The following is a 14,458-nucleotide window of genomic DNA, read 5'->3' as shown; positions in this document are numbered from 1 at the left end:
CCAGTGGAGGTGGCGGATTGGCAGGAGAGGACGTAGATGTGTTTTCCCGTCTTTATTCCAAGTATCCTCTTTCTCTAATATCATTTCTAGCTGCCTCAACCAAAAAAGCACTTAGCAATATTCACTGCACTTTGCAAAGCCACCCAACTTTGCAACCCCCCACACACACACACACACACACACACACACACACACAATATCCTTTAACAACACCACGACCATGAGTGCCATATTGCTTGTATACAACAGTTCTATTACCAACTAACAAAGACAAAATTGTGTTTTCTATAGTTTATTTCAATTTTTGTTTGTTCATCCTCCGTCCACATAAATAGTTCCAGTCTTAGCCTTGCCATTTCCCGTTGCCAAGCAACACCAACGCCACTCACTCGAAAAGCAGCCAAATTCAGTGAGTGAGGCTAGAGAGGCACACAGTGATTTGTTCAGCCTGCTGATTTGTCAGTACTGACAGCATCACCTACTCTTCATCCACTCCGTGTTCTCACTCAAATGTGATGTTATGAAATCGCTGCTCTCTCACTTTGAATGAATGGAATGTTGGATAATTCAATGCGTTATGGTTATGGTTATGGGACTTTGCAGACGCCTTTGTCCAAAGCGACACACAAATACAAAAAACAACATAATATTTTAAATATAACAGGGAACAGATTAGAATGTTGGTCAAACTATAGGAGAATAGCAATAATAAAAAAACAATGTCAATTCAATAAATAGCCTAATAAAATAAGCAATGAAAATGAGGGGAAAAGCAATAATAAACAATAATGTCCATTCAATCAATAATATAAAAAACTATGACATGGTAAGACTATATTAAGGAGAATATCAATAATAAACAATAATGTCAAATTAATCAACAGCCTAATGGAAATAAAACAATATTGGATAACACTTTACTTGACAGTATTGACATAAGAGTGACATGACACTGTCATGAACACATGACACTGTCATGACACATGAACCATAACCCTAATCCTAACCTCTAACCCTAACCCTAACTCTAACCCTAATCCTAATCCTAATCCTAATCCTAACTTGTTATGACAAAAACCGAATGACACTTAATAACAGAAGCGTTGTCATAAATGTTTATGACTTGTTTATGACACGTTCATGACAGTGTCATGTCACGCTTGTGTTGACACTGTCAAATAAAGTGTAACCATTTCTTTTTATTGACTTTGAAATTGACATTGACTGTACTCGAGTACAGTATATGCTTTACTGCCTGTGTCAAGAACACGTTTGCAGTGCTCCTTATTTTGATCTTTGATCTCCTTATTTGATTTTCATGTTGCTTGAAATTTGGTCAATTGTAAGATAACTCAAACATTACAATAACATTTCTGGATGGCACATCAATAACATTGTTTTCTCTGTCGCTTTGGTGCATTTCTTAGATCAGAATTGAAATTCCCACTGCTACAAGTGTCTTGTAATTAATTACGTTTTAATGTTTTATTCACAGAAAGTAGGCCAACACAGCAGACCTTGGGATGCTATGCTGCCCCGCACATACAAATCCATGAAGTCAAAAGCGAGCCATGTTGAAACACAAACAGTACTTCTTTCCCCACATAGTAGGCAGAAGAACACAAGGTAGACTTGTGACATTCATGGAATTAAACCCTGTGGGAAGTCGACGAACAGCTCAATGATGTGGACAGCTGGCTGTCAGGATGAGTGCATAGGGATTGTCTACAAAGTGCAACACCGAAAACAGATTGGCTAATGCAGTCTGTCTCGTTTAGTCTGTAAAAATCACTTTGTCACTTGTGCCAATGTTTGCCTTCTGATGTATTGATTAAGGGGAAAGTCTAATGTGGGGATAACCGAACTTTCCAGCTTTACCCAACTGTTTTGCTGCCTCTGCGACTTCCTCAGATCCTAAAATATGGAAATGAAATATTTAAAACATGCAATGATTTAATAAAATGAGTGCAGAATTTAGTAAAATGAGCACATAATGTAATAAAATGAATGCAAGATTTAGCAAAATGAGAGTATGATTTCGTAAAAGGAGTGCACACTTTAGTGAAATGAGAAAAAATTTTTAAAACAGGTGCAGGTTCTCTCAATATACAAAACATCTTGGAATGACACCTACAGGTCTCCATAATACAAACTTACTGTTCTGCAAATAACATCTTGGAATGACACCCACCTACAGGTCTCCATAATACACACTTACTGCTCTAACTAACGTTAAAGTGTTCACATAAGTGACGAATGTTCATATGTTTTTCTCCAGCACTGCTTGCATACACAGTCAGAGATGTAAGTCAACACAGTCGGAGATGTAAATCAACGCTATTTGATGCTGTTTTATTATCAAGAGTCTGACCGAATTACACAAGGTGGTTACAGTCAGATGCACACACACACACACAAACACACACACACAAAATGGTCCAAAACACACACACGCACACTTGTGATTACATTCCAATTACATAGCCATTTCAGACTGCTATGCATGAGGCAGAAGTTATTACAGCAAAGCCAAACTGGACATGAAAGTGGAACACATTATCCTTTCGCAATTTCAGCTTTTCAGTCAAAGGATAATGGCCCCATTTCAACATCTTTCTACTTGCTTTGTGACCTTTGTGTAAAATGACTTGTTCCCAAAGTGACATTTGTTCCCAAAAAAGACATGATCATCGTCCATGTCCTTGGTTCTCTATGCCTTGGGGAGTCTAATGGCTCAGTGCTGCTAACAACGCATAAGCGTATGCATCATGGCTGCCAAGCGTATTCTGCGTTCTGCAACATCGCCACTCGGGCATTTAACAGCTAGTAATATCTTTGCATATTGCCTCATGGATCAGTATTAGGACCCTTGCTTTTCTCTATTTACACCACTTCCTTAAGGTGAGACCATTCGCTTCCATGGAATTTGATTATCACTGTTATGGAGACGACACTCAACTTTACCTGTCTTTCCCACCTGATGACTCTAGCATTTCCCACCAGATTTCTGCATGCCTTAAGGATATTTCAGCCTGGATGAAAGATCGGCACCTCCATCTTAATCTCTCAAAAGTTTCTGATGCTTCCAGCTAAAACAGCTATTCCCCAACAGATTAACATCCAGCTTGACTCAACTTCACTGACCCCAACTAGATCGGCACGTAACTTGGCAGGCGTTATTGATGACCACTTAACTTCTCTGAGCATGTAGCATCTATTGCAAAATCATGTCGGTTTATGCTTTTACAACATTAGGGAAGATCAGACCTTATCTGACACAAGATTCCACACAACTTCTTGTTTAAAGGTGCCATGTGTAAGAATTGAGGTAAAAATATCCCAAAAAATGAGCTACACGCATCAAAAGAATGAGAAGAAATAAGGGTGATGATGTCATTAAAAAAATGACAAGGTATAGTGCTGCAGAGATATCAACCTGAATTAGCATGCTAAATTACTAGCCACAGCCCGACAGGTGTCATAATACCAGTTTTCAGTTTATGGAGGCGGTATCGCGGGCAACATAACCGCCAGCAAACTGCAATATCGTGTGTCTCGGTTGTTACTCTAGGGTAGACCAACTCACTTTCTGGAGGTATACTGCCCCCATCTTTTATGGAATGTGGAGTATGAATTGATTTTTTGGCGGACATTACACATGGCACCTTTAAACCATGGTCATCTCCAAGCTGGACTATTGTAATTCACTATTAGCTGGCTTACCCGCTTGTGTAATAAGATCATTACACAGTATATTCAGAATGCTGGAGCACGCCTGGTCTTTAATCAGCCAAAGAGGACGCATGTAACTCCTCTTCTAGTTACTCCCCATTGGCTCCCTATAGTAACCAGAATTAAATTTAAATCTCTCACTTTGGCCTGTAGGACACTGACTAAATTGTCTGTTATGTCGACCAGTCATAAACACTAGGTCTAATTCAAGACTCTTTTCCTCAGTGGTTCCATGTTGGTGGAATGAGTTGCCCAGTGCTCTCCGTTCCTGTGGTAGTTTTGGGTTGTTTAAGAGGGGTCTAAAGACATTCCTGTTCAACATGCACTTAGTTCTTTAAGCGCTTCTTATGCGTTATGGTTTATATAATATTGGGTAACACTTTACTTGACGGTATCGACATAAGAGTGACATGACACTGTCATGAACACATGACACTGTCATGACACATGAACCCTAACCCTAATCCTAACCTCTAACCCTAATCCTAACCCTAACTCCAACCCTAATCCTAATCCTAACTTGTTATGACAAAAATCGAATGACACTTAATGACAGAAGCGATGACAGAAGCGTTGTTTATGACACGTTCATGACACGGTCTTGTCACTCTTATGTCGATACTGTCAAGTAAAGTGTAACCGTCATTTGTAAGTTCTACTTTCAATTGTGTATACCATATGTGTGTGTGTGTGTGTGTGTGTGTGTGTGTGTGTATGTGTGTGTGTGGTGAGTGAGTGAGTGAGTGAGTGAGTGAGTGAGTGAGTGAGTGAGTGAGTGAGTGAGTGAGTGAGTGAGTGAGTGAGTGAGTGAGTGAGTGAGTGAGTGAGTGAGTGAGTGAGTGAGTGAGTGAGTGAGTGAGTGAGTGAGTGAGTGAGTGAGTGAGTGAGTGAGTGAGTGAGTGAGTGAGTGAGTGAGTGAGTGAGTGAGTGAGTGAGTGAGTGAGTGAGTGAGTGAGTGAGTGAGTGAGTGAGTGAGTGAGTGAGTGAGTGAGTGAGTGAGTGAGTGAGTGAGTGAGTGAGTGAGTGAGTGAGTGAGTGAGTGAGTGAGTGAGTGAGTGAGTGAGTGAGTGAGTGAGTGAGTGAGTGAGTGAGTGAGTGAGTGAGTGAGTGAGTGAGTGAGTGAGTGAGTGAGTGAGTGAGTGAGTGAGTGAGTGAGTGAGTGAGTGAGTGAGTGAGTGAGTGAGTGAGTGAGTGAGTGAGTGAGTGAGTGAGTGAGTGAGTGAGTGAGTGAGTGAGTGAGTGAGTGAGTGAGTGAGTGAGTGAGTGAGTGAGTGAGTGAGTGAGTGAGTGAGTGAGTGAGTGAGTGAGTGAGTGAGTGAGTGAGTGAGTGAGTGAGTGAGTGAGTGAGTGAGTGAGTGAGTGAGTGAGTGAGTGAGTGAGTGAGTGAGTGAGTGAGTGAGTGAGTGAGTGAGTGAGTGAGTGAGTGAGTGAGTGAGTGAGTGAGTGAGTGAGTGAGTGAGTGAGTGAGTGAGTGAGTGAGTGAGTGAGTGAGTGAGTGAGTGAGTGAGTGAGTGAGTGAGTGAGTGAGTGAGTGAGTGAGTGAGTGAGTGAGTGAGTGAGTGAGTGAGTGAGTGAGTGAGTGAGTGAGTGAGTGAGTGAGTGAGTGAGTGAGTGAGTGAGTGAGTGAGTGAGTGAGTGAGTGAGTGAGTGAGTGAGTGAGTGAGTGAGTGAGTGAGTGAGTGAGTGAGTGAGTGAGTGAGTGAGTGAGTGAGTGAGTGAGTGAGTGAGTGAGTGAGTGAGTGAGTGAGTGAGTGAGTGAGTGAGTGAGTGAGTGAGTGAGTGAGTGAGTGAGTGAGTGAGTGAGTGAGTGAGTGAGTGAGTGAGTGAGTGAGTGAGTGAGTGAGTGAGTGAGTGAGTGAGTGAGTGAGTGAGTGAGTGAGTGAGTGAGTGAGTGAGTGAGTGAGTGAGTGAGTGAGTGAGTGAGTGAGTGAGTGAGTGAGTGAGTGAGTGAGTGAGTGAGTGAGTGAGTGAGTGAGTGAGTGAGTGAGTGAGTGAGTGAGTGAGTGAGTGAGTGAGTGAGTGAGTGAGTGAGTGAGTGAGTGAGTGAGTGAGTGAGTGAGTGAGTGAGTGAGTGAGTGAGTGAGTGAGTGAGTGAGTGAGTGAGTGAGTGAGTGAGTGAGTGAGTGAGTGAGTGAGTGAGTGAGTGAGTGAGTGAGTGAGTGAGTGAGTGAGTGAGTGAGTGAGTGAGTGAGTGAGTGAGTGAGTGAGTGAGTGAGTGAGTGAGTGAGTGAGTGAGTGAGTGAGTGAGTGAGTGAGTGAGTGAGTGAGTGAGTGAGTGAGTGAGTGAGTGAGTGAGTGAGTGAGTGAGTGAGTGAGTGAGTGAGTGAGTGAGTGAGTGAGTGAGTGAGTGAGTGAGTGAGTGAGTGAGTGAGTGAGTGAGTGAGTGAGTGAGTGAGTGAGTGAGTGAGTGAGTGAGTGAGTGAGTGAGTGAGTGAGTGAGTGAGTGAGTGAGTGAGTGAGTGAGTGAGTGAGTGAGTGAGTGAGTGAGTGAGTGAGTGAGTGAGTGAGTGAGTGAGTGAGTGAGTGAGTGAGTGAGTGAGTGAGTGAGTGAGTGAGTGAGTGAGTGAGTGAGTGAGTGAGTGAGTGAGTGAGTGAGTGAGTGAGTGAGTGAGTGAGTGAGTGAGTGAGTGAGTGAGTGAGTGAGTGAGTGAGTGAGTGAGTGAGTGAGTGAGTGAGTGAGTGAGTGAGTGAGTGAGTGAGTGAGTGAGTGAGTGAGTGAGTGAGTGAGTGAGTGAGTGAGTGAGTGAGTGAGTGAGTGAGTGAGTGAGTGAGTGAGTGAGTGAGTGAGTGAGTGAGTGAGTGAGTGAGTGAGTGAGTGAGTGAGTGAGTGAGTGAGTGAGTGAGTGAGTGAGTGAGTGAGTGAGTGAGTGAGTGAGTGAGTGAGTGAGTGAGTGAGTGAGTGAGTGAGTGAGTGAGTGAGTGAGTGAGTGAGTGAGTGAGTGAGTGAGTGAGTGAGTGAGTGAGTGAGTGAGTGAGTGAGTGAGTGAGTGAGTGAGTGAGTGAGTGAGTGAGTGAGTGAGTGAGTGAGTGAGTGAGTGAGTGAGTGAGTGAGTGAGTGAGTGAGTGAGTGAGTGAGTGAGTGAGTGAGTGAGTGAGTGAGTGAGTGAGTGAGTGAGTGAGTGAGTGAGTGAGTGAGTGAGTGAGTGAGTGAGTGAGTGAGTGAGTGAGTGAGTGAGTGAGTGAGTGAGTGAGTGAGTGAGTGAGTGAGTGAGTGAGTGAGTGAGTGAGAGTGGGGTGAGAGTAAGAGTGGAAGTCAGAGTGGTGAGTGAATGAGTGAGTGAGTAAATGAATGAGTGAATGAATGAGTGTGTGTGAGAGTGTGTGGTTTAGGGAGTGAGGGAGCGAGCGAGCACGTGAGTGAGTGAGTGAGTGAGTAAGAGTGAATGAGTGAGTGAGAGAGTGAGTGAATGAGTGAATGAGTGACTGAGTGAGTGAATGGGTGAGTGACTGAGTGAGTGAGTAAGTGAGTGAGTTACATGTGTCTGAGTCTTAAAGAGTGGGTAGGACAATGCGTGTATGTGTGTAGAGAATGAGTGTTTTGAGCATGCTTGAGTCTGCATGCTTGTTTATCTATGTCAGCCCCATGAGTGACCGTAGGTCTAGAGGCCCGTGGCGTCAGCACCGTCCAACGCTTGTTGTGGTCCGTCTCGTACGCTAAACAGACAACACGCCGTTGAGTCATGACTGCTTGACCTTCCCGTCTTCTCCGATCCATCGCTGCGCGTCTAGCCCTGCGGGCACTGCCACTCAGCATGGCACTGATACACTGTGCACCAGCGATGCCCAGTGCATGCGTGCACGTGTGTGAGAGACACATCAAAGGCCTGTAGAATGCCAGCTGACAGCAACAGCGTACAGTGCCAACGCCACGGGCCCAGGGGCGGAGTGGGGCACTAAAATTCTGACGGCACCCCCCTCCCAACACCCCCCTTCAAACACGCACACATAATGTCAATTTAAAATACTAGGCTATAGGCTACATTTGGAGAAAGGAACTGTAGTGCTAATGCAATACAACAAGCCTATCAACCACAAACCAGGCACTTTTGTAAGGAACTAGATATTTAAGTGCAGTATAAAAACAGCTTTGTGGGTGGATGTTTCAAGCATCATGCAAGGACATATCTGGGTAGCATAGCACTCCAATAGTTGCCTGTATAAATTAAAAAAAGGCCTAGCCTACAGACAATGTCACCCTAATAACACAGGTAATTAAATAATTGAAAAACCAGGCACTTTGAATAGGTAGATTAAAGTAGGCCTATAAAGGCTTACATATAGACAGTTCCAACGAGTTCCACAAACCATTTATCAGCCTGAGTGGCCCATTAATTACAGTAGTCATAGGCTAGGCTATACATATCAACATAAGACTAGCTTGTGCTAGTTTCTGCAATAACGTCAATGCTTTAGCTCCGCTAACCTTTCTCTCTGCCTTCCATCCATGTGTAAAACAGCAAGCAACCACGCAAATCCGTCAACTGTAGTTTTCCCATAGACAGTAACAGTTTTCCTCGAACTTGATCGCTTGTAGGGTCATGCCATTAGACAAGGGGCCACTCATTTATCCCCCTACATTTCTGTAAATAGACTTGACCTGCAATCGGTTCATTGGATAAACCAGAAACTCATTCCCCATTCCCAGGAGGCTTTGCTCCATTTTAGCCTAGGCCTGCGTTCATTTAAGAACAAATAACAAATTAAATTGTCATTTTTTTATTTATGACCATGCAAGTGCTGTAACGCCTGAATAAGACAAAAATGAATTAAGATAAATAGCCTTCACAAAAATCAGCATGGGAGAAATTAATGTGCAGGGTAACCATGAATGACATATAGACAGTGAGCGAGTGGTTTAAATTTTGTTTGGACTCCCCTGTACATTGAAGTGTAGATCTCGGAGATTTTTGCGGAAATGTTTACATGAATATCTTATGAACGACTCGGGGCCGGCCCACACCTCGACCGGGCCACCGGGAGTTCCCGAACTTCCCGATTGCCACTCCGCCCCTGCACGGGCCCACAGTGACCCACGGGCTGCAATCGGAGCCGGTCAGCGTGATGTGAGCGTGAGCGGCAGAGCCAGGTCGAGAGCACGGAGAACGAGACAGAGAAACTCGCTAAAGCCAGTTTTTCAAAAAGTCAGAGTGCGAGCATCAAAGCCGGCGAGTTTGAGGAGAAAGACTGTGGTAATTAAAGCCTGTTTGAGATGCAAGACTGAGAGCATCAAAGGCGGTTTTAGAAGTCGGAGAGTTACAGGTACACTGTGTGATTCTAACCCAATACACACTTGCTGTTGAATTCAGTGAACTACAGTGAACAACTTGTGTACTTCTGGGTGTCTGGTGTGTTTAAAAAGAAAGAAACCACAGTCCAGGCTCTCTAAATGGGAAACGAACATTGTGGCATAAACCAAGCTACATAAACAGTAATAAGTCGTCTGTAAGCATAAGCATAAGCATAAAACAAAGAAAGAACAAAGCCAGGTTGAGAAGTAAGACTATGATCAGTAAAACCAGGTTGAGAAGTAAGACTATGACCAGTAAAGCTAGATTGAGAAGTAAGACTATAATCAGTAAAGCTAAATTGAAAAGTAAGAAGATTGAGAAGTAAGTATAGTATAAGTATATATACTCTTTTGATCCTGTGAGGGAAATTTGGTCTCTGCATTTATCCCAATCCGTGAATTAGTGAAACACACTCAGCACACAGTGAGGCGAAGCATACATAATCCCGTCGCAGTGAGCTGCCTACAACAACAGCGGCGCTAGCCGCTAGGGGAGCAGTGAGGGGTTAGGTGCCTTGCTCAAGGGCACTTCAGCCGTGCCTACTGGTCGGGGTTTGAACCGGCAACCCTCCGGTAACAAGTCCGAAGCGCTAACCAGTAGGCCACGGCTGCCCCCTAAAAGTAAGACGGGGAACATCAAAGCGCCAGTTTGAGAAGTAAACTCTAAGCACTTGAGGCCTGGGTTCAGAGAAGCTGGCCAACACAGCAGAACACAAACGAGCCCAAAAATGAGACCAGACACAGCGGACAGAAAGAGGCCACTGAGCCCCCAACACCACCACCACCACAGCACCCCAGGGACTCATCTGTCTTCTGCCCCGGCTCCAGTCACCGATCTGGGCAGGCGCTGTTGTCCTCTCGGCGGGGGCCGGGGGGGTTGGATGTGTCCAGAGTGAATCAGGCAGCCGGTGGACAGGTTGGGCCAGGCGGGGTTTTAATCTTGCGTGGCCCGGGCGCCGGGCGAGGGGTGAAATGGACCACTGATCTGCTGCACGCCGCTGATAACAAAGACAAATAGCGTCGCACGGGAGGCCAGAGCTGCTGGCAGGACCCCACAGGCCCCCATGAGTTAGGTGGCCCTGGGGGAGCCCGACCAAAATCTCCTCAATCACCTGTGCAATCGTGCGATAGCGATTGAATCACTTAGATGGCACGGGGGGTGAGGGGGACACAAGCTGCTCATCTCTCTCCAGCACACTGGCAGGTGTGTGTGTGTACGCGCAAGAGAGAGTATTTATGTGAGTGTCTGCTCATGCTTGTATCTTTGCATGGGTATATGCACTGTATGTTTTGGAGTATATCTGTTTGAGAGAGCATTTATGTACTGTAAGTGTCTTGAGTGTGTGAATTTCTGTGCATGCATATGCATGTTTTCATGTGTGTGTGTGTGTCTGCATGTCCTGTGTGTGTGTCTGTGCCACCTCATCCTTCTCCATGTGTCCGTATCAGACAAACAGGAAGGGGCTCTGCAATGAATGAGCAATTTCCTGCGGAGAATCCATTACCTCCCACCTCCAACATGCAGACTGCCTCAGCTCTGCTAGATTATCCTCCTCATAGCCTTGAGCTTGAGACCGACTTGTTCATATTAAGAGACTTTATACAGGAATTAAATTTTAATGGCATAAGAGACAGGTACACAAGGACAGAGAGGAGACTGCGTGCAGCTACTAATAAGTAGCAAGGCTGAAATGAACTTGATATTTACTTTTTTCCCTTCTGAACACACAGAGAACAAATACAAAGAACAAACTAAGTCTATACACCCTGTGGTTCAGCAAAGACGGCAGCTACATTCAATCAATAAATCTGTGGTTCATAAAATAGTGTTGCTTTTTTCACTTTTTTTTCACAAGAGAACAGTTCTTTCTACATTTTCTGTTCGGAACACCTACTCTCTCACTAAATAAATGGTAGATGTCCATCACAATGTCATTCCTCACAGAACAAGGTAAAATACTTAGCTCACAATAAAATATATATATTTTTGAAATCAATACTCACTGATAAAACCAAGCGCAAGGATTTATTAATCCATTCTATGTTATCTTTAAAAGCAGATGTAATCACAATGTCTTCAACAAGCTTGGTAAATTGCATTGCCTATGCTAAATTAACTAGCTGAATGGTCACCTCTGAGTATTTTGCCGACTCGAGAAATGCCCCAAACTGTATTCATGGAGGCAAACGTATTATCTTGGCAATATGACTTATCTTGCTCATTTGAAAGAAGCAATCTTCAGTGTTCCCCATTAGTGGATCAGCTTGTGCATTTATTTATGGGTGATTTTAAGTTGACACAGGTTTTTATACATGCACACCTTTAGTAAATCTAGCCCTGTGCAGTGAATGAGAGGGTGTTCCACACGCAGGATTAGTCATCTCCTAGGAAGCCACGCTCTCCCACACGTGTCCAATCAAATGACTCAGTTGGGGCTTGGCCAATACCAGAGCAGACCCCCCCGTTCTGGAATCTTAAGAACTGGAATCTACAGCTCTGTCTTGTTTGGTGCGGCGCGCCGCGCGGCAAGAGATCCATCCTCTCCTCTCCTCGTTCTGCTGCTGCACGCGTTATCAAGACAAACAGGAGACCTCTCTGCAACGAATTAGCAATTTCCTGCAGAGCGTCCATCACTTCCCACCTCCAGCATGCACAGTTTCAGCTCAGACACTTTATCTTCCACATGGCCAGGAAGGTGCAATGTCACCACAATACGGATGAGTTCATTTAAAGCAAAGCTGTGCAGGAATTACATTTTAATAGCACAACATGGTCAATGATACACATGGGCACAAATGTGACTAGGTGCTGCTACTTTCAAGCATGGCTAAACTTTTCTTTTGAATTTCACATCCCTATGCACCATGTCACTTTAACCTGACCTGTCACTCTAGCCTCCTGGACTGTCATCCAGGTATGCTGTGAGCAGTGTGCCCTTTTTATGTGCCTATGTCAAGGGTGATTCTGTGTGGGACTCTGTATATATGTGTTCTATGTCTTTTTCTGTGTGTCTATGGTGATGTCTTTGTCCTGTCATGAGCACACTGAAGCAAATCCCTAGCAACTTGCACTGAGTAGTTTGGCAATAAAGTATTGAATCTTGAATCACTTGTTTTATTTTTGTTTTGATTAGATTTGTCTTTGCCCAGAGTACACAGAGCACGGAACAGAGCACGGAACAGAACACGTTCCGTCACTATACCCTGTGGTTCCAAAGATATTGCAGCTAAACTTGATCGATTTGTCCTGTGGCTCATAAAATAGTGTTTCTCCGTGCCAGTCTAGGGAACATCTCTCCTAGTTTGTGTAATATTTGGGAAGCCAGGCTAACGCTTGGCCAATCACATCTCTCCTGAGTTGAGGCTTGACCAATAACAAGGCGGCCCCCAGAGTGATGGCGGTCAGGGTGAGGGTGATGCGTAGTGGCGAGTAGCCAATCACGTGGCTCCAGAGGTCACTCCGGGGGGTTGGTTGGTGGCTGAGGCCCTGTGCCGCCTCCCTCTCCTCCTGGCTCAACAAGTGCGGACTCAGGCGGGCCAGGACCTCTAGCGCCACCCGGTGGCCACTCTGGATAGCGCCGCTCATGTAGCCACACCATTTGGTGGCAGTCTCCGTCCCCGCCCAGTGGATCCTGCAGCAGACCATACACACACGTGCACGTGCATGCACACACACACACACACACACACACACAGACCCACACACACACACACACACACACACACACACACACACAACGTGGGATACAAATGAGTTGTATGAGGCATTAGTAATAGGAAGTAATTAGTAGTATATTAGTAATACGAAGATATTATAGTAATTTTCCTTGCCCCTGTTGCTCTTGGGTGCTCCTTGTTGGTGCCCCCCACTCAATCCCAATCCTCCCCACCTTTTTTATGCAGCCCTTGCCACTTAATCTACTAAACCCCTCTTCTACTGCACTTTTTACCCCATTAATGCACAAATAGGCTGACACCAGACATAATTTCACTGCATTTCTTACTTCCAGTAACTATCTGCATGTGACAATAAACTTCCTTGTATCCTTGTATCCTTGTATCCTTGTAATAGGAAGATATTATTATACAGTTGGTTCAGAACTCAGCCGCCCGACTCCTCACCTGTACTAACAAGCGAGAACATATCACCCCGGTCCTCGCTTCGCTCCACTGGCTACCTAGCTGATCTTCTCCACCACCACATCCCCTCCAGAGCACTATGGTCAGCTGACCAATTGCTATTGGAAGTGCCCAGGTCCACGCTAAAAACCAAGAGGGACAGAGCCATTGCAGTAGCAGCCCAAGACTCTGGAACTGCCTCCCCCTCCACATCCGTGCAGCCCAGTCTCTAAATATTTTTAATTCCCTTTTAAAGACCCACCTCTTTTCACTTGCCTTTGATTAGTGTCTCCTTTTTATGTGCCAGTGCATAGTGTCCCCTGGCTACCTTTTGGTATATTCTCTCTTTTTACATTATTTTAACTCCTTCAGTCATTGTCTTGTTGCCCTTTTCATTTTTTCCCCCTTCTGCCTAAGGTCATTCTTTTGTTTATTGCACTTAGCACTTTATTGTGAAGCACTTTGGTGCGGCTCAGCCGTCTGTAAATGTGCTATAGAAATACAATTTGACTTGACTTGACTTGACTTGACATCAATTTTTTTTAAACTCGGTAAGTGAGTTAATTGAGACTTTCTCTCCCCTTTAATAATGCATTATATGATGAACCTTTAGCTGGCTTCTGATGAGCAAACCACACATTAACACAACTCCCTTCAACTCCACTCAGCAACTTCCAAACAGTCAAAGAGTCAACAGCTTAGTCTCCTTTCAGCTCATCAGCATACTCTCTGCACATCCATAACAATTGGCTCAAGAATATAACCATCTACATACGTTTCCATTCCGTTGAATGCACGTTACAAATGGACATTCCACTTACCAAGGGACGTGTTGTGATTAGCTGTGAGTGTGAGTAAGAGTGTATAAGGTCAGGGCAATACGGAAACACACAGATAGAACAAATGCAAATAAACGTCAATAGTTTTCATCAACCATTTCGTGTGTTTCCACGCAGGAGTTCTTGTTTGAATCATTAAAATCTGCATTAAAACGTAGGATGGAAACCCAACTGATGTGAAAGTAGAAAAGAAAGAATGATAACTGGAGCGCAGACACTCAAGTTGCATTAACATCAAACTCCTAACACACACCAGGTCTCTTTACAAAGCCTGCAGTTACACTTGCAATGTGTGGTACAAAATACTTCTAATGTGTCATGTCACTTTCACAGTAAAGGCAAGATTACAAGTTAAGACCTTCGGGGATGCCTACAGGAACCAGTAGTGTATTTTTAAATAAAACAAAAGGTCTCGCCTTTAAGGGATGTATTTATTGTGGTGTGAATGGCAAGTTATGTGTGTGTGTGTGTGTGTGTGTGT

At 44.5% G+C, this 14,458-nt stretch overlaps 1 protein-coding gene across 2 annotated transcripts in view; it reads right to left on the bottom strand.

The window, feature by feature from the left end:
- Window positions 1–11,759: 11,759 nt before the first annotated feature.
- The window catches only part of si:ch211-127i16.2 (probable flavin-containing monoamine oxidase A), a 62,465-nt gene continuing 59,766 nt past the window's right edge, over window positions 11,760–14,458 (bottom strand). For both annotated transcript variants that reach the window (XM_048259870.1, XM_048259871.1), the window contains exon 12: window positions 11,760–12,651. In XM_048259870.1, coding sequence (XP_048115827.1) covers window positions 12,318–12,651 — 334 coding nt within the window. In that variant the 3' untranslated portion in view covers window positions 11,760–12,317. The remainder of the gene's footprint in view (window positions 12,652–14,458) is intronic.

Source organism: Alosa alosa, chromosome 12 (genome assembly GCF_017589495.1).
Source record: "Alosa alosa isolate M-15738 ecotype Scorff River chromosome 12, AALO_Geno_1.1, whole genome shotgun sequence".
In the NCBI taxonomy this organism is placed as follows: Eukaryota; Metazoa; Chordata; class Actinopteri; order Clupeiformes; family Clupeidae; genus Alosa; species Alosa alosa.
The sequence above is the reverse complement of the archived record's forward strand: the minus strand, read 5'-3'. Positions and strand labels throughout refer to the sequence as shown.